General features: G+C 46.6%; 1 protein-coding gene across 5 annotated transcripts in view; it reads left to right on the forward strand.

The window, feature by feature from the left end:
- Positions 1–922: 922 nt before the first annotated feature.
- The window catches only part of ano1 (anoctamin 1), a 173,824-nt gene continuing 158,804 nt past the window's right edge, over positions 923–15,942 (forward strand). For 3 of the 5 annotated variants that reach the window (XM_033038710.1, XM_033038712.1, XM_033038713.1), the window contains exon 1: positions 2,659–2,977. In XM_033038710.1, coding sequence (XP_032894601.1) covers positions 2,905–2,977 — 73 coding nt within the window. In that variant the 5' untranslated portion in view covers positions 2,659–2,904. Of the gene's footprint in view, positions 1,057–2,197; positions 2,294–2,657; positions 2,978–15,942 lie in introns of those variants that run through there. The other 2 variants (XM_033038711.1, XM_033038714.1) reach the window with 2 other exon arrangements.

Consider the following 15,942-nt stretch of genomic DNA (forward strand, 5'->3'; position numbering starts at 1 on the left):
CATAACACACAATCATTTTTCTCCTGGGATAAATAAAGTTCTATCTCCTCGTATCGTAATACTGACATAGTCGAGGGTCATGGATTGAATGATTGCATTGATTGTAAGGTACAGCTTGGAAACAGGCCCTTCCGTCCGCACCTGTTCACGGCAGTTTCTCATCCACTCCCTCCCTACACACAAGTAGCATTAGATGCTGCCTGGCCCGCTGAGTTACCCCAGCATTCAGCGTCTATCTCTGTTTCATTCTAATCTCAGGGTTGGAACCTCAACTCAATATTCGTTTCCATCTCAAAGCCACACTGATACCAAAAGAATTGCCGATAGCACCGAAATCTGTGGAATTCTCTGCCTCAGAGGCCGGTTGGTTGTCTGGATACTTTCAAGAGAGAGCTAGATAGGGCTCTTAAAGATAGCGGAGTCAGGGGATATGGGGAGAAGGCAGGAACTGATTGTGGATGATCAGCCATGATCACATTAAATCGAAGGGCCGAATGGCCTACTCCTGCTGCTATTGTCCATTGTCTATTGTCTAAATTATTGACACAAAAAGCTGGATGAAAAACATTCATCGCCAAAGACACACACAAAATGCTGGTGACTCAGCGGGTCAGACAGCATCTCTCTGGAGAACAGGAATAGAGACTCGAGACCCTTCTTCAGACCTTTGCACTGTTAAATACAGTTTGCGCTGTGCAACTTGGTGTTGTGGCGTTGCTTGCAGCGCGCTGGACTGGACAGTCTGTGACTGAGCAGCGCCGATGAGCAGAGATGTGACATGTTCAGCACTGTCCCCCTCACCTGCTCTCGTCGCTCAGTGTTACTGACAGCCTCGGTCAGCGTGTGTCCCGGATCCACTTTCATTAACCGGAGATAACCTCCCCCTTTGTGGCTGTGCATGTTATGCAGATGGACATGAAACTCCGCCGCGCAGAAGTGGCAGCGGCGATAAAGAAACGTCCTTCTAAACTAACGCTCGAAATTCCACTTGAAAGTTTGGCTAAATCCACTCTGGAGATTAATTGGCAAAAGGAGCTCCCGAGTTGACTCTTCTAGGTAATAGACTGAATCTGGGGGGAGGGGGGATTTGAAGGGACAAGACACTATCTAGTCGTTTGAGTTTAGTTTAAAGACACAGCGCGGAAACAGGCCCTTCGGCCCACCGAGTCCGCGCCGGCCGGCGATCCCCGCACGCTAAAACCATCCTACACACTTTTACAATTTACCGAGGCCAATTGACCTACAAACCTGCTCGTCTTTGGAGTGTGGGAGGAAACCGGAGCACCCGGAGAAACCCCATGCGGTCACGGGGAGAACATACAAACTCCGCACAGACAGTACCCGTAGTCCGGATCGAACCGGGGTCTCTGGCGCTGTGTAAGGCAGCAACTCTACCGCTCCAAGGCAGTGACTCTATAATCTAAGGCCACCTTTAAATAAGTTATTTAGTGTTTATATAACTCGGGTGAAGTTATTTTCTTTTACAACTGAGCGGAAGCAACACAACATAATCGTTTCACCAAAGCCCTTCCAAAGCACCCGCGTTTGAGCCCCGGAGAGAGGGGGGAGGGCAGGTTGGGGGGGGGGGGGGGGGGGGTGGTGGGCAAGGCGGAACGGCGGTACCCCTCTCTCCCAAGTGCCTGGTCTTACATGCACAGCCACAATGCTGGAGTAACTCAGCGGGTCAGGCAGCATCTCTGGAGAGAAGGGATGGGTGACATTTCGAGTCGAGACCCTTCTTCAGACTGGGAGCCAAGTTGAGAGGCAGAGATGAGGAAGGGCAGGGTGTGAAAACGGGACATCAAAAGAGATGGAAAATGAAGGAACATGTAGAATAGATCATTGTTTGCCAGGAGAAGCCGACAAGGACGCAAAGGTGGCCATGTGCAGAGTACTACCCTGCCGACTGCAAATTCAGATGATTCAGAAGAGGTGAAGATGGGCATTTGTGCCTTGAAATTCACTGCGCCCGTGTTGGAGTTTACTCTAAGATCCCTGGAAACGCTGCGTGAAGCAGCCCGCACTAACTCAACTCCCTCCCAGAATTGGGATTTGGGGGGAGGGGGGGGGGGGGGGGGGTTATAGGAGTGGCGAGGCGAGAGGAGGACAGCATGGGAAAGCGTAAAGGTTGCCTTATTATGTGTGTGTGTGTACGGACACAGACCCTAAAAGGGAACTGGCTGTTTTCTGCCAACAGCGCTCGGCGAGGGGACCGGCGGACGCAAGGAGCGAGCAATGGACAGAAATGGCTACGGCCTGCGGAGAATCCGTAGCCAGCGAACCCCATCCAAGGGTGAGTACCACACACGGAACCTTCTCCTCCTACACCACGGCCTTCAGGTGAAACTTCAGCCGAATCTCAGCACCCCCGTTTTTTACGCAAAAAAAGAAACATTCCTTGTTTCGAGCCGGCTGGTTTGCAAGTGTGCCCTGGGTTCAGGAGATACACACAAAATGCTGGAGTAACTCAGCGGGACAGGCAGCATCTCTGGAGAGAAGGAATGGGTGACGTTTCGGGTCGAGACCCTTCTTCGGACAGATCGCTTTGTAGGTCTGGGACTACAGCGGCGTTAGGTTTAGTCTGACAGCGAGAGAGACAGACATAGAGAGAGGGGGGGGGGGGAGGGGGAGAGAGGGAGAGGGCAGCAGCTTAAACCGACCCCCTTTCGCCGGTCGCGTGGGACAGGTGCGAGAACCGGAGTTAGCAAAAGTTTCCAACGAGTGAACGAGACGCACGATCTTTCCCCCCCCCCTCTCTCTGCCTAAAGTCCGAGATATTCTAGCGCTGGGAACCACCATGTAACGTAACGCGATTCTCAACACTAGAGGTGATTTTGTGGACGGTGCTAAATTCGGGCTCGCCAGCAAGATGGAAGATAGTACCACAACACTGCGCGGCTTCTGATGCAGTCAAGATCATTTAGTAGAATCCACACAGGAGGAGACCATTCGGCCGGTCTGCCGTCTCATGGAATACGTGAGTGGTTCTGCAAGTTACCTTGAGACCAACTTGATAAAGCCTCTCTTCTAAAGGGCCGGCGCCTAAAAAGGACAGCGGGGTTGTGTGTGTGTTTGCTGTGTGTGTTTAATATATTAAATCAAGAGTTAATGTTTTTATGTAGGATTTAATCTGAGGGATAACCTGTTCACACAAAGGGTGGTGGGTGTATGGAACAAGCTGCCAGAGGAGGTAGTTGAGGCTGGGAGACTGTCCCAACGTTTAAGAAACTGTTAGACAGGTACATGGATAGAACGGGTTTGGAGGGATATGGACCAAACGCGGGCAGGTGGGACTAGTGTAGCTGCGGCATGTTGGCCGGTGTGGGCAAGTTGAACCGAAGAGCCTTTCCACAATGTATATGACACTATAACTGTGAGAGTTCGTGCGGTCCAGAGCTCTTCCTTCACCACAGAGACAAGGAAGGGGAGGATACAAAGTGCTGGAGTAACTCAGCGGGTCGGGCAGCATCTCCGGAGAAAAGGAATAGGTGACGTTTCGGATCGAGACCCTTCAAGTCAGATATGGGTGGGGATAGATGAGAGTTTTGATTTGAGAATTAAGGGACAAAAGTTTAGGGGTAACATGAGGGGGAACTTTTTTACTCAGAGAGTGGTAGCGGTGTGGAATGAGCTTAAAGTGGAAGTGGTGGCGGCAGGTTCGATTTTATCATTTAAAAATAAATTGGATAGGTATATGGACGGGAAAGGAATGGAGGGTTATGGTCTGAGTGCAGGTAGATGGGACTAGGAAAGCAAGTGTTCGGCACGGACTAGAAGGGCCGAGATGGCCTGTTTCCGTGCTGTAATTGTTATATGGTTATAGTTTGAAGAAGGGTGTCGACCCGTTCCTTCTCTCCAGAGACTCTGCCTGTCCCGCTGAGTTACTCCAGCACTTTGTGCCTACCCCCGGCCTCTCTTCCTCACCTTTCTTCCGACAAAGTCCGGTAGATGGGATTTTCTTCCATCGGCCTGTCTGGGTGTAAGCTAGTGCACGCGTGTTGGAAAGGGAGCCTTGATTCTAAAAGTAACTCCGAGCAGCTTCGGGACGTGTTAGCTGGCGAGAAGGCGGCGGAGCTCCAAGCGGCGAGTGGAGAGGCGGCGACGAGTTGGCGCTGTGGATCCCTCGGTCAGAACCAGAACCTGTTCCCAAGGCGATTTATACCATTCGCAAACCCCGTGCAAACAAATCAAACCGTGGAATTCCACAGTGCGTTTGAGTTTGAGTTTGTGTTTGAGTTTTGGATGTGTTTATGCTAAAACGGGACTGTAGAAATGATTTGGAGAGAAGGAATGGGTGACGTTTCGGGTCGAGAGAGTCTCTCACCCATTCATTCTCTCCAGAGATGCTGCCTGTCCCGCTGAACTTACTCCAGCATTTTGTGTCTATCTTCGATTTAAACCAGTACAGCATCTGTGTGGTTCTTTCCTACACATATACATTATTTGGTGGCGTTAGGTTGTCCGAGTCCTGGTGTATTCTGCTTTAGCGTTTGTGAGAAGGTTGACAAGACTTGGGTCAAACACAAAGCGCTGGAGGAACTCAGCGGGTCAGGCAGCATCTATGGAGGGAATAGCCAGGCGACTTTCAGCATCGGGGCCCTCCAGACTTGGCAGACGGCCTTTGGGATAGTGAAGTTTAGAGTCATACAATACGGAAACAGGCCCTTCGGCCCAACTCGCCAATGCTGACCAAGATGCCCCATCCAAGCTAGTCCCATTTCCCTATTCTTGCTATTGAGGGAGTGCAGCGTAGGTTTACAAGGTTAATTCCCGGGATGGCGGGACTGTCATATGCTGAGCGAATGGTGCGGCTGGGCTTGTACACTCTGGAGTTTAGAAGGATGAGAGGGCATCTCATTGAAACATATAAGCTTGTTAAGGGTTTGGACACGCTAGAGGCAGGACACATGTTCCCGATGTTGGGGGAGTCCAGAACCAGGGGGACACAGTTTAAGAATAAGGAGTAAGCCATTTAGAACGGAGATGAGGAAACACATTTTCGCACAGAGAGTTGTGAGTCTGTGGAATTCTCTGCCTCAGAGGGCGGTGGAGACCGGTTCTCTGGATGCTTTCAAGAGAGAGCTAGATAGGGCTCTTAAAATAGCTGAGTCAGGGGATATGGGGAGAAGGCAGGAACGGGGTACTGATTGGGGATGATCAGCCATGATCACGTTGAATGGTGGTGCTGGCTCGAAGGGCCGAATGGCCTCCTCCTGCACCTATTGTCTATTGCCTGCGTTTGGCCCATATCCTTCTACTCCTTTCCTATCAATGTTCATGTCGAGATGTTTTTTTAATGTTGTATGACAGTTTCTTCCACTACCTCCTCTGGCAGCTTGTTCCATACACCCATCACCCACTGAGTAGGAAAGTTGCCTCTCGGGTTCCTATTAAATCTTTTCCCCCTCTCACCTTAAACCCATGTCCTCCTGTTTACAATGGCCTGTTTCCTTTAGCGTCGTAACTTTTTTGCATATATTTCATTTATTTGTTCTACATCACCGTCTATATCTCTCGTTTCCCTCCCCCCCCCCCCCCCCTTCCAGGACTCTCATTCTGAAGAAGAATCCCGACCCGAAACGTTACCCATTCCTTCTCTCCGGAGATGCTGCCTGTCCCGCTGAGTTACTCCAGCATTTTTGTCTACCTGAGTCGGGGGGGATTTTTAAAGCAGGAAAGGATCACATAGATCCCCCAACTTTCTCCCCATGTATGTGTCACCTCTGACTCTCAGTCTGAAGAAGGTTCCTCGACCCGAAACGTCACCCATTCCTTCTCTCTGGAGATGCTGCCTGACCCACTGAGTGACTCCAGCATTTTGTGTCCGCCCTTGATGTTGTAAGCCGGTTTAAACGTGCTCCCCCCCCCCCCCCCCCCCCACCCTTCTGCTAAATAAGTGACACAGAGACACTTGAGAACGGGCGGGCGGGCATCTGCAGTGTTACCGGAGCAGTCTGCTCACAGGGTTTCACATGTCACCACTATAAATGTAAATAGAACACTCTCTCTCCCTCTCCCTCTCTCTCTCTATCCCTCCAAACCAGTCCTGTCCATGTACCTATCTAACTGTTTCTTAAACATTGGGAAAGTCTCTGCCTCAACTACCTCCTCTGGCAGTTCTTTCCATACACCCACCAGCCTTTTGTGTGGAAAAAGTTACCCCTCAGATTCCTATTAATGCTTTTCCCCTTCACCTTAAAGCTCCTCTGGGCATCCTCCCGATCTATTCCTCTCATCATTTTATACATTTGTATTTTATTGATTAATGCATTTATTGTATTTGATGGTGAAAAACTGGGTGAAACCAAACGAGTCAACCCTGGTGCTCATAAATAACCCGATCTTCAATACACCTTGCAATAAATAACAGAATCTCACCTCAATAGAAGGACAATATCTTAGTCCACACAAAAAGCTGGAGTAAATCAGCGGGTCAGGCAGCTTCTCTGGTGAAAAGGAATAGGTGACTTTTCAGCTCGAGACACTTAATAGAAACATAGAAACATAGAAAATAGGTGCAGGAGGAGGCCATTCGGCCCTTCGAGCCAGCACCGCCATTCATTGTGATCATGGCTGATCGTCCCCTATCAATAACCCGTGCCTGCCTTCTCCCCATATCCCTTGACTCCACTAGCCCCTAGAGCTCTATCTATCTCTCTCTTAAATCCATCCAGTGACTTGGCCTCCACTGCCCTCTGTGGCAGGGAATTCCATAAATTCACAATTCTCTGGGTGAAAACGTTTTTTCTCACCTCAGTCTTAAATGACCTCCCCTTTATTCTAAGACTGTGGCCCCTGGTTCTGGACTCGCCCAACATTGGGAACATTTTTCCTGCATCTAGCTTGTCCAGTCCTTTTATAATTTTATATGTTTCTATAAGATCCTCCCCTCATCCTTCTAAACTCCAGTGAATACAAGCCTAGTCTTTTCAATCTTTCCTCATATGACCCGTCATCCCAGGGATCAATCACGTGAACCTTCTTCAGGCTGAGAGTCAGGGGAGAGGGGGAAACCAGAGATATGAAAAGTTACACCGAACATATGAACGAAAGGTATGCAAGAGGACAAATCAAAGCCAGCAACGATGAGCAAGGAAATGCGGAGCCCACAATGGTTCATTGTGGGCTGTGGGGAAGATGATAACGGGTGATACAAGCAGTGAAACTGAGCAGGACGAAAGTGGAACTAGTGCGATGACTAGTGTGGGTGAGGGACGGCGAGAGAGGGGATGCAAGGGTCATTTGAAGTTAGAGAAATCAATATTCGCACTGGTGGGTGGACTGCTCCAATTACAACTCAACTTTCTCAATTAAATCTGCATTTCCTAGGGTAGTTCCTTCAATATACCATTGCTCCTACAAATCTTGTGGTGATGATAGCTGTTTGGATGGAGGCTATTCTGCCCATCGTTCCTGAGCAGGCTCCTCGGTACGGCTATCTTGTTGATTTCTTCCATTTAATCTGTTTCCCCAGTGATCTTTTCCCTACATATTAATGCAATTATTTTATCTCTTGATGTGTTGCTGTCAGTGTGCAGAAAGCAAGCATGCATGAGTGGAATATCCCTCCCCCCCCCCCCCCCCCCCCCCCCCTGGTCATCCTACTAGTCCCACTGTCCGCATCCCCGATTTCCCATTCATTTTCACCTCTTGATACCAATGGACCACCACGCATACAAAAAGCTGGAGTAACTCAGCGTCTCCGGAGAAAAGGAATTGGTGACGTTTCCAGTCGAGACCCTTCTACAGACTTCAACAATGGACTATTGTGGGCTCCACCCTTCCTTGGTCATCTGTTTTGCCGGCCCTGCTTTTTTTCTGGCCCTTTCATACCTCCAGTTCCCTCCCCTCTACTTTCAGTCTGAATAAGGGTCCCGACCCGAAACGTCACCCATCCTTTTTCTTCAGAGATGCTGCCTGACCCGCTGAGTTACTCCAGCTTTTGTGTGCGTGGTGGTCGGTTGTTATCAAGAGGTGATAATGAAGGGAAATTGGGGATATGAACATCAGGTTTCAGTTTGAGACCCTCCTTCTCGATCCAAAACATCACCCATTCCTTCTATCCAGAGATGCTGCCTGTCCCGCTGAGTTACTCCAGCAATTTGTGTCTATGTTCGGTGTAAACCAGCATCTCCAATTCCTTCCTGCACAGAATACTGAGTTATCTGACTTACTCTTACAGCTATGGTCCAAGTGACTATCCAGTTACAAATTCAATCAGTGGTGAGCTCTAGGATATATGGCAGTGATGCGGAGGTGAGGTTGATTAAATTCTTCTTTGTAGGATATGGTCAATCAGCGTGTGGTGAATGTTACCAGCTGAAGGCTTATTGTGTAGGAAGGATCTATAGATGCTGGTTTACTCTGAAGATAGACACAAAATGCTCGAGAAACTCAGCGAGTCAGGCAGCATCTCTGGAGAAAAGGAATAGCCTGAAGGAAGATCTCGACCTGAAACGCCACTTCCTTGAACATCGTCTGCTTTGATCTATCATTTTCACACCTTGCCTTTCCTTTTTTTTTTCACTTTAATTTTTGTTGATTTTTAAGAGATATACACAAAACAGTGCAACACTATCACCATAAATAAAGCAAAATAAGAAAAACAGCAATCAAAATAAAAAAATAAGTAGATAGGGGGAAAAAAAGAAGTAAATTAGTAAAAAGTTGGAATAAGACCGTGTGGTTCACTTAACAAATTAAAAAAGAAAAAACGTTACATTGGTTAGTTATCTGGAGATAATTCAATATTCATACAAACATACCATCTAGTTCTATATAACACAATCTTCCCATATCTAGCTCGGCATTTATCTAATTGGTGTCATGGCTCAAATAAACGGTCCATTTTCCCCAGATCTTCTCAAATGAATTCACCTTGCCTTTCCATATCTCTGGTTTCCCTCTCCCCTGACTCTCAGTCTGAAAAAGGGTCTCGACCTGAAGCGTCACCTATTCCTTCTGTCCAGAGATGTTGCCAGTTACTCCAGCGTTTCGTGTCTGTCTTTGGCGATATCATCTCAGATACATTTGATACATTAACTTTAACTTCCCAACTGCGAAGAAAGGAACTGAATCTCCTATTTTGAACTCAGTGGTCCAGCACCTTTGGATAATATGAGACACAAGACATGCAGATGCTGGTTTACAAAAGAAATACAAAGTGCTGGAGTAACTCAGGCAGCATCTCTTGAGGACTGCAAAGGTGACGTTTCAGGTCGGGATCCTTCTTCAGACTGGTGAAACGTTTTGACCCGAAACGTCACCTATCCATGTTTTCCAAAGATGCTGCCTGACCTGCTGAGTTACTCCAGCACTTTGTGTTTCTTTATCCCTTGTAACTGGTTTAGTAATCAATTGGTTGACATCCACTTCAACCTGTGAATTTTCATGACCTATCCTTAATCTGTTGGCTCGCCTTATCAATCAGTGGAGCAATGTAGTTTGTGGAGTCCTTCAGAACGGCACGTCCTCCTAACAATCATCAAGTGCCATGCTATTGTAATCCCATTTCCCTGCACTTGGTGTGTAGCCTCCCACAGCTTCGTTGTTCAGCTGCTCATCTAAATAACTCTGAAATTCAATTGATTGTAGTTTAGTGATACAGCACAAAAATAGGCCCTTCGGCCCACCATGTCTACACCGACCATAGATCACCAGTTCATACTAAAGATAGACACAAAAAGCTGGAGTAACTCAACGGGTCAGACAGCATCTCTGGAGAAAAGGAATAGGTGGCGTTTCGGGTCGGGACCCTTCTTTAGATTGAGGAAGGGTCTCGACCCGAAACGTCACTTATTCATGGAAACATAGAAAGTAGGTGCAGGAGTAGACCATTTGGATCAGGACCGAACCTGGGTCTGTGGTGCTGTGGGGAAGCAGCTCGACCAGTTCTATTCTATGACTTTATGATTCTCTAAGACGTGTAGGTGCAGGAGTAGGCCGTTCGGCCCTTCGATCCAGCACCGCCATTCAATATGATCATGGCTGATCATCTAAAATCGGTACCCCGTTCCTGCTTTTTACCATATCCCTTGATTCCTTTCGCCCTAAGAGCCAAATCTAACTCTCGCTTGAAAACATCCAGTGAATTGGACTCCACTGCCTTCTGTGGCAGAGAATTCCACAGATTCACAAATCTCTGGGTGAAAAAAGGTTTTCCTCATCTCAGTCCTAAATGGGCTAATTTTAATATTCTTAAACTGCGACCACCCCCCCCCCCCCCCCCCCCCCCCCCCCCCCCGCAACAATCCCCTGGGTCAAAAGGTTTCTGCTCAGATCCCCTCTAAACCTTTCAGCTCTTATCCTAAATTATGCCCCCTAGTTTTAGATGCCTTTATTTAGGGGGGATCTTTCCTAATATCAAACCTATCTACAGGCTTCATAATATTGTATATCGCAGCCTCTGACACCTCATCGCCAAGGAAAATAAATCCAACCTATGCAGTCCGTCCTGATAGCTGAAATGTTCCATCTTGGACATCAGACTGAAGAAAGATCCCGACCAGAAACATCACCCATCCATATTCTCCAGAGATGTTGCTTGACCCACTGAGTTGCTCCAGCACTGTACAGTCTTACAGCATGGAAACAGGCCCTTTGGCCTAACTTGCACACACTGACCAACATGTCCCATCTACACTCGTCCCACTCGCCCCTGTTTGGCCCATATCCCTCTATACCGGTCCTATCCACGTACCTGTCTAAAAGTTTCTTAAACATTGCGATAGTCCCTGCCTCAACTACCTCCTCCGACAGCTCGTTCCATACACCCAGCACCCTTTGTGTGGAATAAGTAACCTCTCGGGTTCCTATTAAATTTTTCCCCCCTCACCTTTGGGCCCTTTTTTTTAAACACGCAGGTTAATCTCAGTACCCTCTCCAGTGTAATCATGTCCTTATACTGTGGCAACTGGAGCATTTTAGGAAGGAAGGTAGACAAAAGTGCTGGAGAAACTCAGTGGGTGCAGCAGCATCTATGAAGTGAAGGAAGTAGGCAACATTTCGGGCTGAAACCCTTCTTCAGACTGATGGAGGGTGGGTGGGGGGGGAGAAGAAAGGAAAAAGAAAGAGGAGGAGCCCGAGGGCTGAGGGAGAGCTGAGAAGGGAAGGAGACAGCAAGGGCTACCGGAAATTGGAGAATTCAATGTTCATGCCGCTAGGGTGCAGACTGCCCAAGCGGAATATGAGGTGCTGTTCCTCCAATTTACGGTGGTCCTCACTCTGGCCATGGAGGAGGCCCAGGACAGAGAGGTCAGATTCGGAATGGGAGGGGGAGTTGAAGTGCTGAGCCATCGGGAGATCAGGTTGGTTATTGCGGACCGAGCGGAGGTGTTCGGCGAAACGATCGCCAAGCCTACGCTTGGTCTCACCGATGCAGATCAGCTGAGATCTAGAGCAGCGGATGCAATAGATGAGGTAGGAGGAGATGAAGGTGAACCTCTGTCGCACCTGGAATGACTGCTTGAGTCCTTGAATGGAGTCGAGGGGGGAGGTAAGATGGTTGCATTCTATGAAGTTCTTTGGAGATATGCTAGGATTTATAAAGTTGTATTATAACTTCACAACCCTTGTACTCTCCAGTCTTGCACTATAAATATTTTTAATGACGCAATAAATAAAATGTCACCTTTATGGAAATATTCTTTTTTAGTTCCATCTTCAATCGTGTATTTTATCTCTTCGATTTTGATTTAACATTTGACTTTGAACCAATATAAATCTGACTAGCTCACTGAGTGATGCTCTGCCTGGAGATTTTCAGCCTATTACATCCAGATCCATAGCTTCCTTGGGTAAGATATGTGGATTGAAACTGATAGACCAAAGGTGTAGGAAGGAACTGTAGATGCTGGTTGCACACTGAAGGTAGACACAAAATGCTGGAGTAACTCAACGGGACAGGCAGCATCTCTGGAGAAAAGGACTCAGGACTTCAGACTGAGAGTCTGGGAAGAAGGAAACTGGATGTATGAGAAGGTGCAAAGAACAAATGAATGAAAGGTATGGAAAAAACAAATCAAAGCCAGTCAGATGATCAAGGAAAGGTGGAGCCCACAATGGTCCATTGTTGGCTGTGGAGAAGGTGATTACGAGTGGATGCAAATAGTGAAACTAAGCAGGATGGCAGTGGAAATACTACGATGACTAGGGTGGGGGATGGATGGGGGGAGAGAGAGTGGAAGGGTTAGATAAATCAATATTCATACTGTTGGGTTGTAAGTTGCCCAAGCGAAATATGAGGTGCTTGGGAACACCTTTCTTGTGTCTGGCAGAGGCTTGTGGTCTGGAATATAATGCCAGCAATAAATAGCAGTGGAGGCAGAATCAATTATTGTATTTAAAAGGGAGCAGTAAATGTATCTGAAAGGAAATAACTAAAGTCATCATAATCTATCTAACCACATGAGTAAAGGACAAAGAAACATCGAAACATAGAAAATAGGTGTAGGAGTAGGCCATTCGGCCCTTCAAGCCAGCACCACCATTCAATATGATCATGGTTGATCATCCAAAATCAGTACCCTGTACCTGTTTTCCCCCCATATCCCTTGATTGTGTTAGCCCTAAGAACTATATCTAACTCTCACTTGAATTCATCAAATACGTTCCTTTAGGAAGGAAATGAGGAGGAATTTCTTTTGTCAGAGGGTCATGAATCTGTGGAATTCATTGCCACGGAAGGCTGTCGTGGCCAAGTCATTAGATATATTTAAGGCATAGATAGATGGATTAGTATGGGTGTCCGCGGTTATGGGGAGAAGGCAGGAGAATGGGGTTAGGAGGGAGAGGTGGATCAGACATGATTGAATAGCAGAGTAGACATGATGGGCCGAATGGCCTAATTCTGCTCATTTCACGTACGAACCTACAGAGCTGTAGGAAGATGCTCAGGTACTAGAATCAGTTGATACAAGGGGCCAGTAAATTCTTTACAGGCTGAATGGCCTCCCACTGAGACCTAGCTATTCTGTGATTGTGCGTTTTTTGATAGGAATAGGAAGTAGAATGTTTACATGATGAAATTGGTATACGGGAGACTTTAAACCATGACTTGTTTTAGCTGGTTCACAATGTTATGTTTCAGTGCACCATCAATCAAATGCCTCGCGTTCTTTTAATAAACTAATGTGCACATTCTCAGATTAAAAATAGCTACAATCCCAACAATGGAATAGTTTGCTACCATTCAGCTAATGCGGCTGTTTAAAAAAAGTATCTGAGATATATACGTGTGTTTACAGATTACAAATGCACATGCAATATTTTAATAAGCACTATGGCACATAGGACATAGATGGCATTCTAGGTTCACTTTATTCCCTATTTATATGCATAAATGGCATCAAATGGCACATTTTACACTGGTTAAACTTCTAAATATTACTTTCTATAACTCTCTCAAACCACAATAATATTCATCAAACTGTCAATGTTTTGTGGAAAGATGAAACGAAGAACTCTCATATTAATGTCCCACATTAGTTCATAAGTGATGTGGCCATTCGGCCCATCAAGTCTACCCCGCCATTCAATCAAGGCTGATCTATCACTCCCTCTTCACCCCATTTTCCTGCCTTCTCCCCATAACCCCTGACACCCATACTAATCGGAGTCAGGGGATATGGGGAGAAGGCAGGAATGGGGTACTGATTGGGGATGGTCAGCCTTGATCACATTGAATGGCGGTGCTAGCTCGAAGGGCCAAATGGCCTACTCCTGCACCTATTGTCTACTGTCTATTGTCTATTGACTAATCAAGAATCTATCTATCTCTGCCTTAATAATATCCATTGATACGGCCTCCATAGCCTTCTGAGGCATCTTCCCTGGGGAAGATGATCATTTTTATGATAGAAATTTATGTTTAGTTGTGAGAGACAAATTCTGTAATTCTGGAACTAAAAATGACTAATCTTTACAAAAGTAGATTTAGATATTGGATGAAACAGAATGATGGTAAATGTGCGGCTCTAGATATTTAATGCAATGTTTCGTAAATTTTAGTATATGCGGAAAAATATGCATTTATATGAATAACATGCATGTTATCATCGAAATGTAAAAGCCCAGTACATCCCACCCACCTCTCCAGCAGCCTCTCACGCACATGTAATGGCTATGCTGATCACTACAAAGCCTTGATCACATTGAATGGCGGTGCAGGCTCGAAGGGCCGAATGGCCTACTCCTGCACCATTGTCTATTGTCTACCACTCTGCCACCGACACAAAGTTGACACGGTGGCACACCGTTAGAGTTGCTGCCTTACAGCGCCAGTGATCCCATGTTCGATCCTGACTATGGGTGCTGCCTGTATGGAGTTTGTACGTTCTCTCTGTGACTGTGTGGCTTTTCTCCGGGTGTTCGGTTTCCTCCCACACTCCAGGGACGTGCAGATTTGTAGTTTAGTTTAGAGATAGAGTGTGGAAACAGGCCCTTCAGCCCACCGAGTCCGCGCTGACCAGCGATCACCCCGTATACTAGCACTATCCCACACAAGAGGGACAATTTACAATTGCATTCTTGAACTAACATTAACCTTTGTAGGTTAACTGGTGTCGGTAATGAAAAATTGTAAATTGTCCCTACTGTGTCGGATAGTTCTAGTGTACGGTCTAGATTGGTGGTCGGCGCGGACTCGGTGGGCCGAAGGACCTGTTTGTGAGCTGCATCTCTAAAGTCTAAAGAGTTCAGTCCCCTTCATCTCTCACAGGGGACATTCTGAACCACACTGGTCTCCTCAGTGCATGTCGGAGCAGATGGTGCCAGTGTTAACGGCCCTCCCTCCAAGAACTAGTTTTCCAATTTGACACCCAACACTTGTTTCTCGAATATCCTTTATTAGTGAGGAACGTGGGAATAAAAATCTCTTCAGCGTAAACTCTACCATTGCATATTTTATGAACACAGCTAAATATTTTATAACCTACAACACGAATCTTCATGTGCAGTGTTAGGCCCAATGATTTATTTGGACCGTGCCCTGATGTAATCAAATCCTTTTTGATGAGCTTTGAAAATTTTATTTCAACAAAGTTTTCATTAGCTGCTGCTGTTGGTAACGTTAATCTGTTCAATCTTTCACGGGAGACGATGGTCAAGTCTTTTTCATCCAGATATTACCAAAGCCCTAAAAGGCAACAATATTATTCCTGAAATATATAAACATGGATAAGTCTATGGTGATCCTTGACAGTTTTCGATACGTTTATTGTCGTATGCATGAGTGTGGTCAGCTACACATAGAATGAAAACACTTAACATAGAAACATAGAAACATAGAAATTAGGTGCAGGAGTAGGCCATTCGGCCCTTCGAGCCTGCACTGCCATTCAACATGATCATGGCTGACCATCCAACTCAGTATCTTGTACCTGCCTTCTCTCCATACCCCCTGATCCCTTTAGCCACAAGGGCCACATCTAACTCCCTCTTTAATATAGCCAATGAAATGGCCTCAACTACCTTCTGTGGCAGAGAATTCCGCAGATTCACCACTCTCTGTGTGAAAAAGGACCTCCCCCATATCCTTAAACTGTGACCCCTTGTTCTGGACTTCCCCAACATCGGGAACAATCTTCCTGCATCTAGCCTGTCCAACCCCTTAAGAATTTTGTAAGTTTCTATAATGATCCCCCCTCAATCTTCTAAATTCTAGCGAGTACAAGCCGAGTCTATCCAGTCTTCAATCATGTGAAAGTCCTGACATCCCAGGAATCAATCTGGTGAACCTTCTCTGTACTCCCTCTATGTCAATAATATCTTTCCTCAGATTAGGAGACCAAAACTGTACGCAATACTCCAGGTGTGGTCTCACCAAGACCCTGTACAACTGCAGTAGAACCTCCCTGCTCCTATACTCAACGTGATGCGCGGTGTTTTTTTCAAGTCTCGCTACATTTTTTTTGTCGCCGCTGGATTTTGAAATGTTCGAAATCT

Source organism: Amblyraja radiata, chromosome 20 (assembly GCF_010909765.2).
Source record: "Amblyraja radiata isolate CabotCenter1 chromosome 20, sAmbRad1.1.pri, whole genome shotgun sequence".
NCBI classification, from domain to species: Eukaryota; Metazoa; Chordata; class Chondrichthyes; order Rajiformes; family Rajidae; genus Amblyraja; species Amblyraja radiata.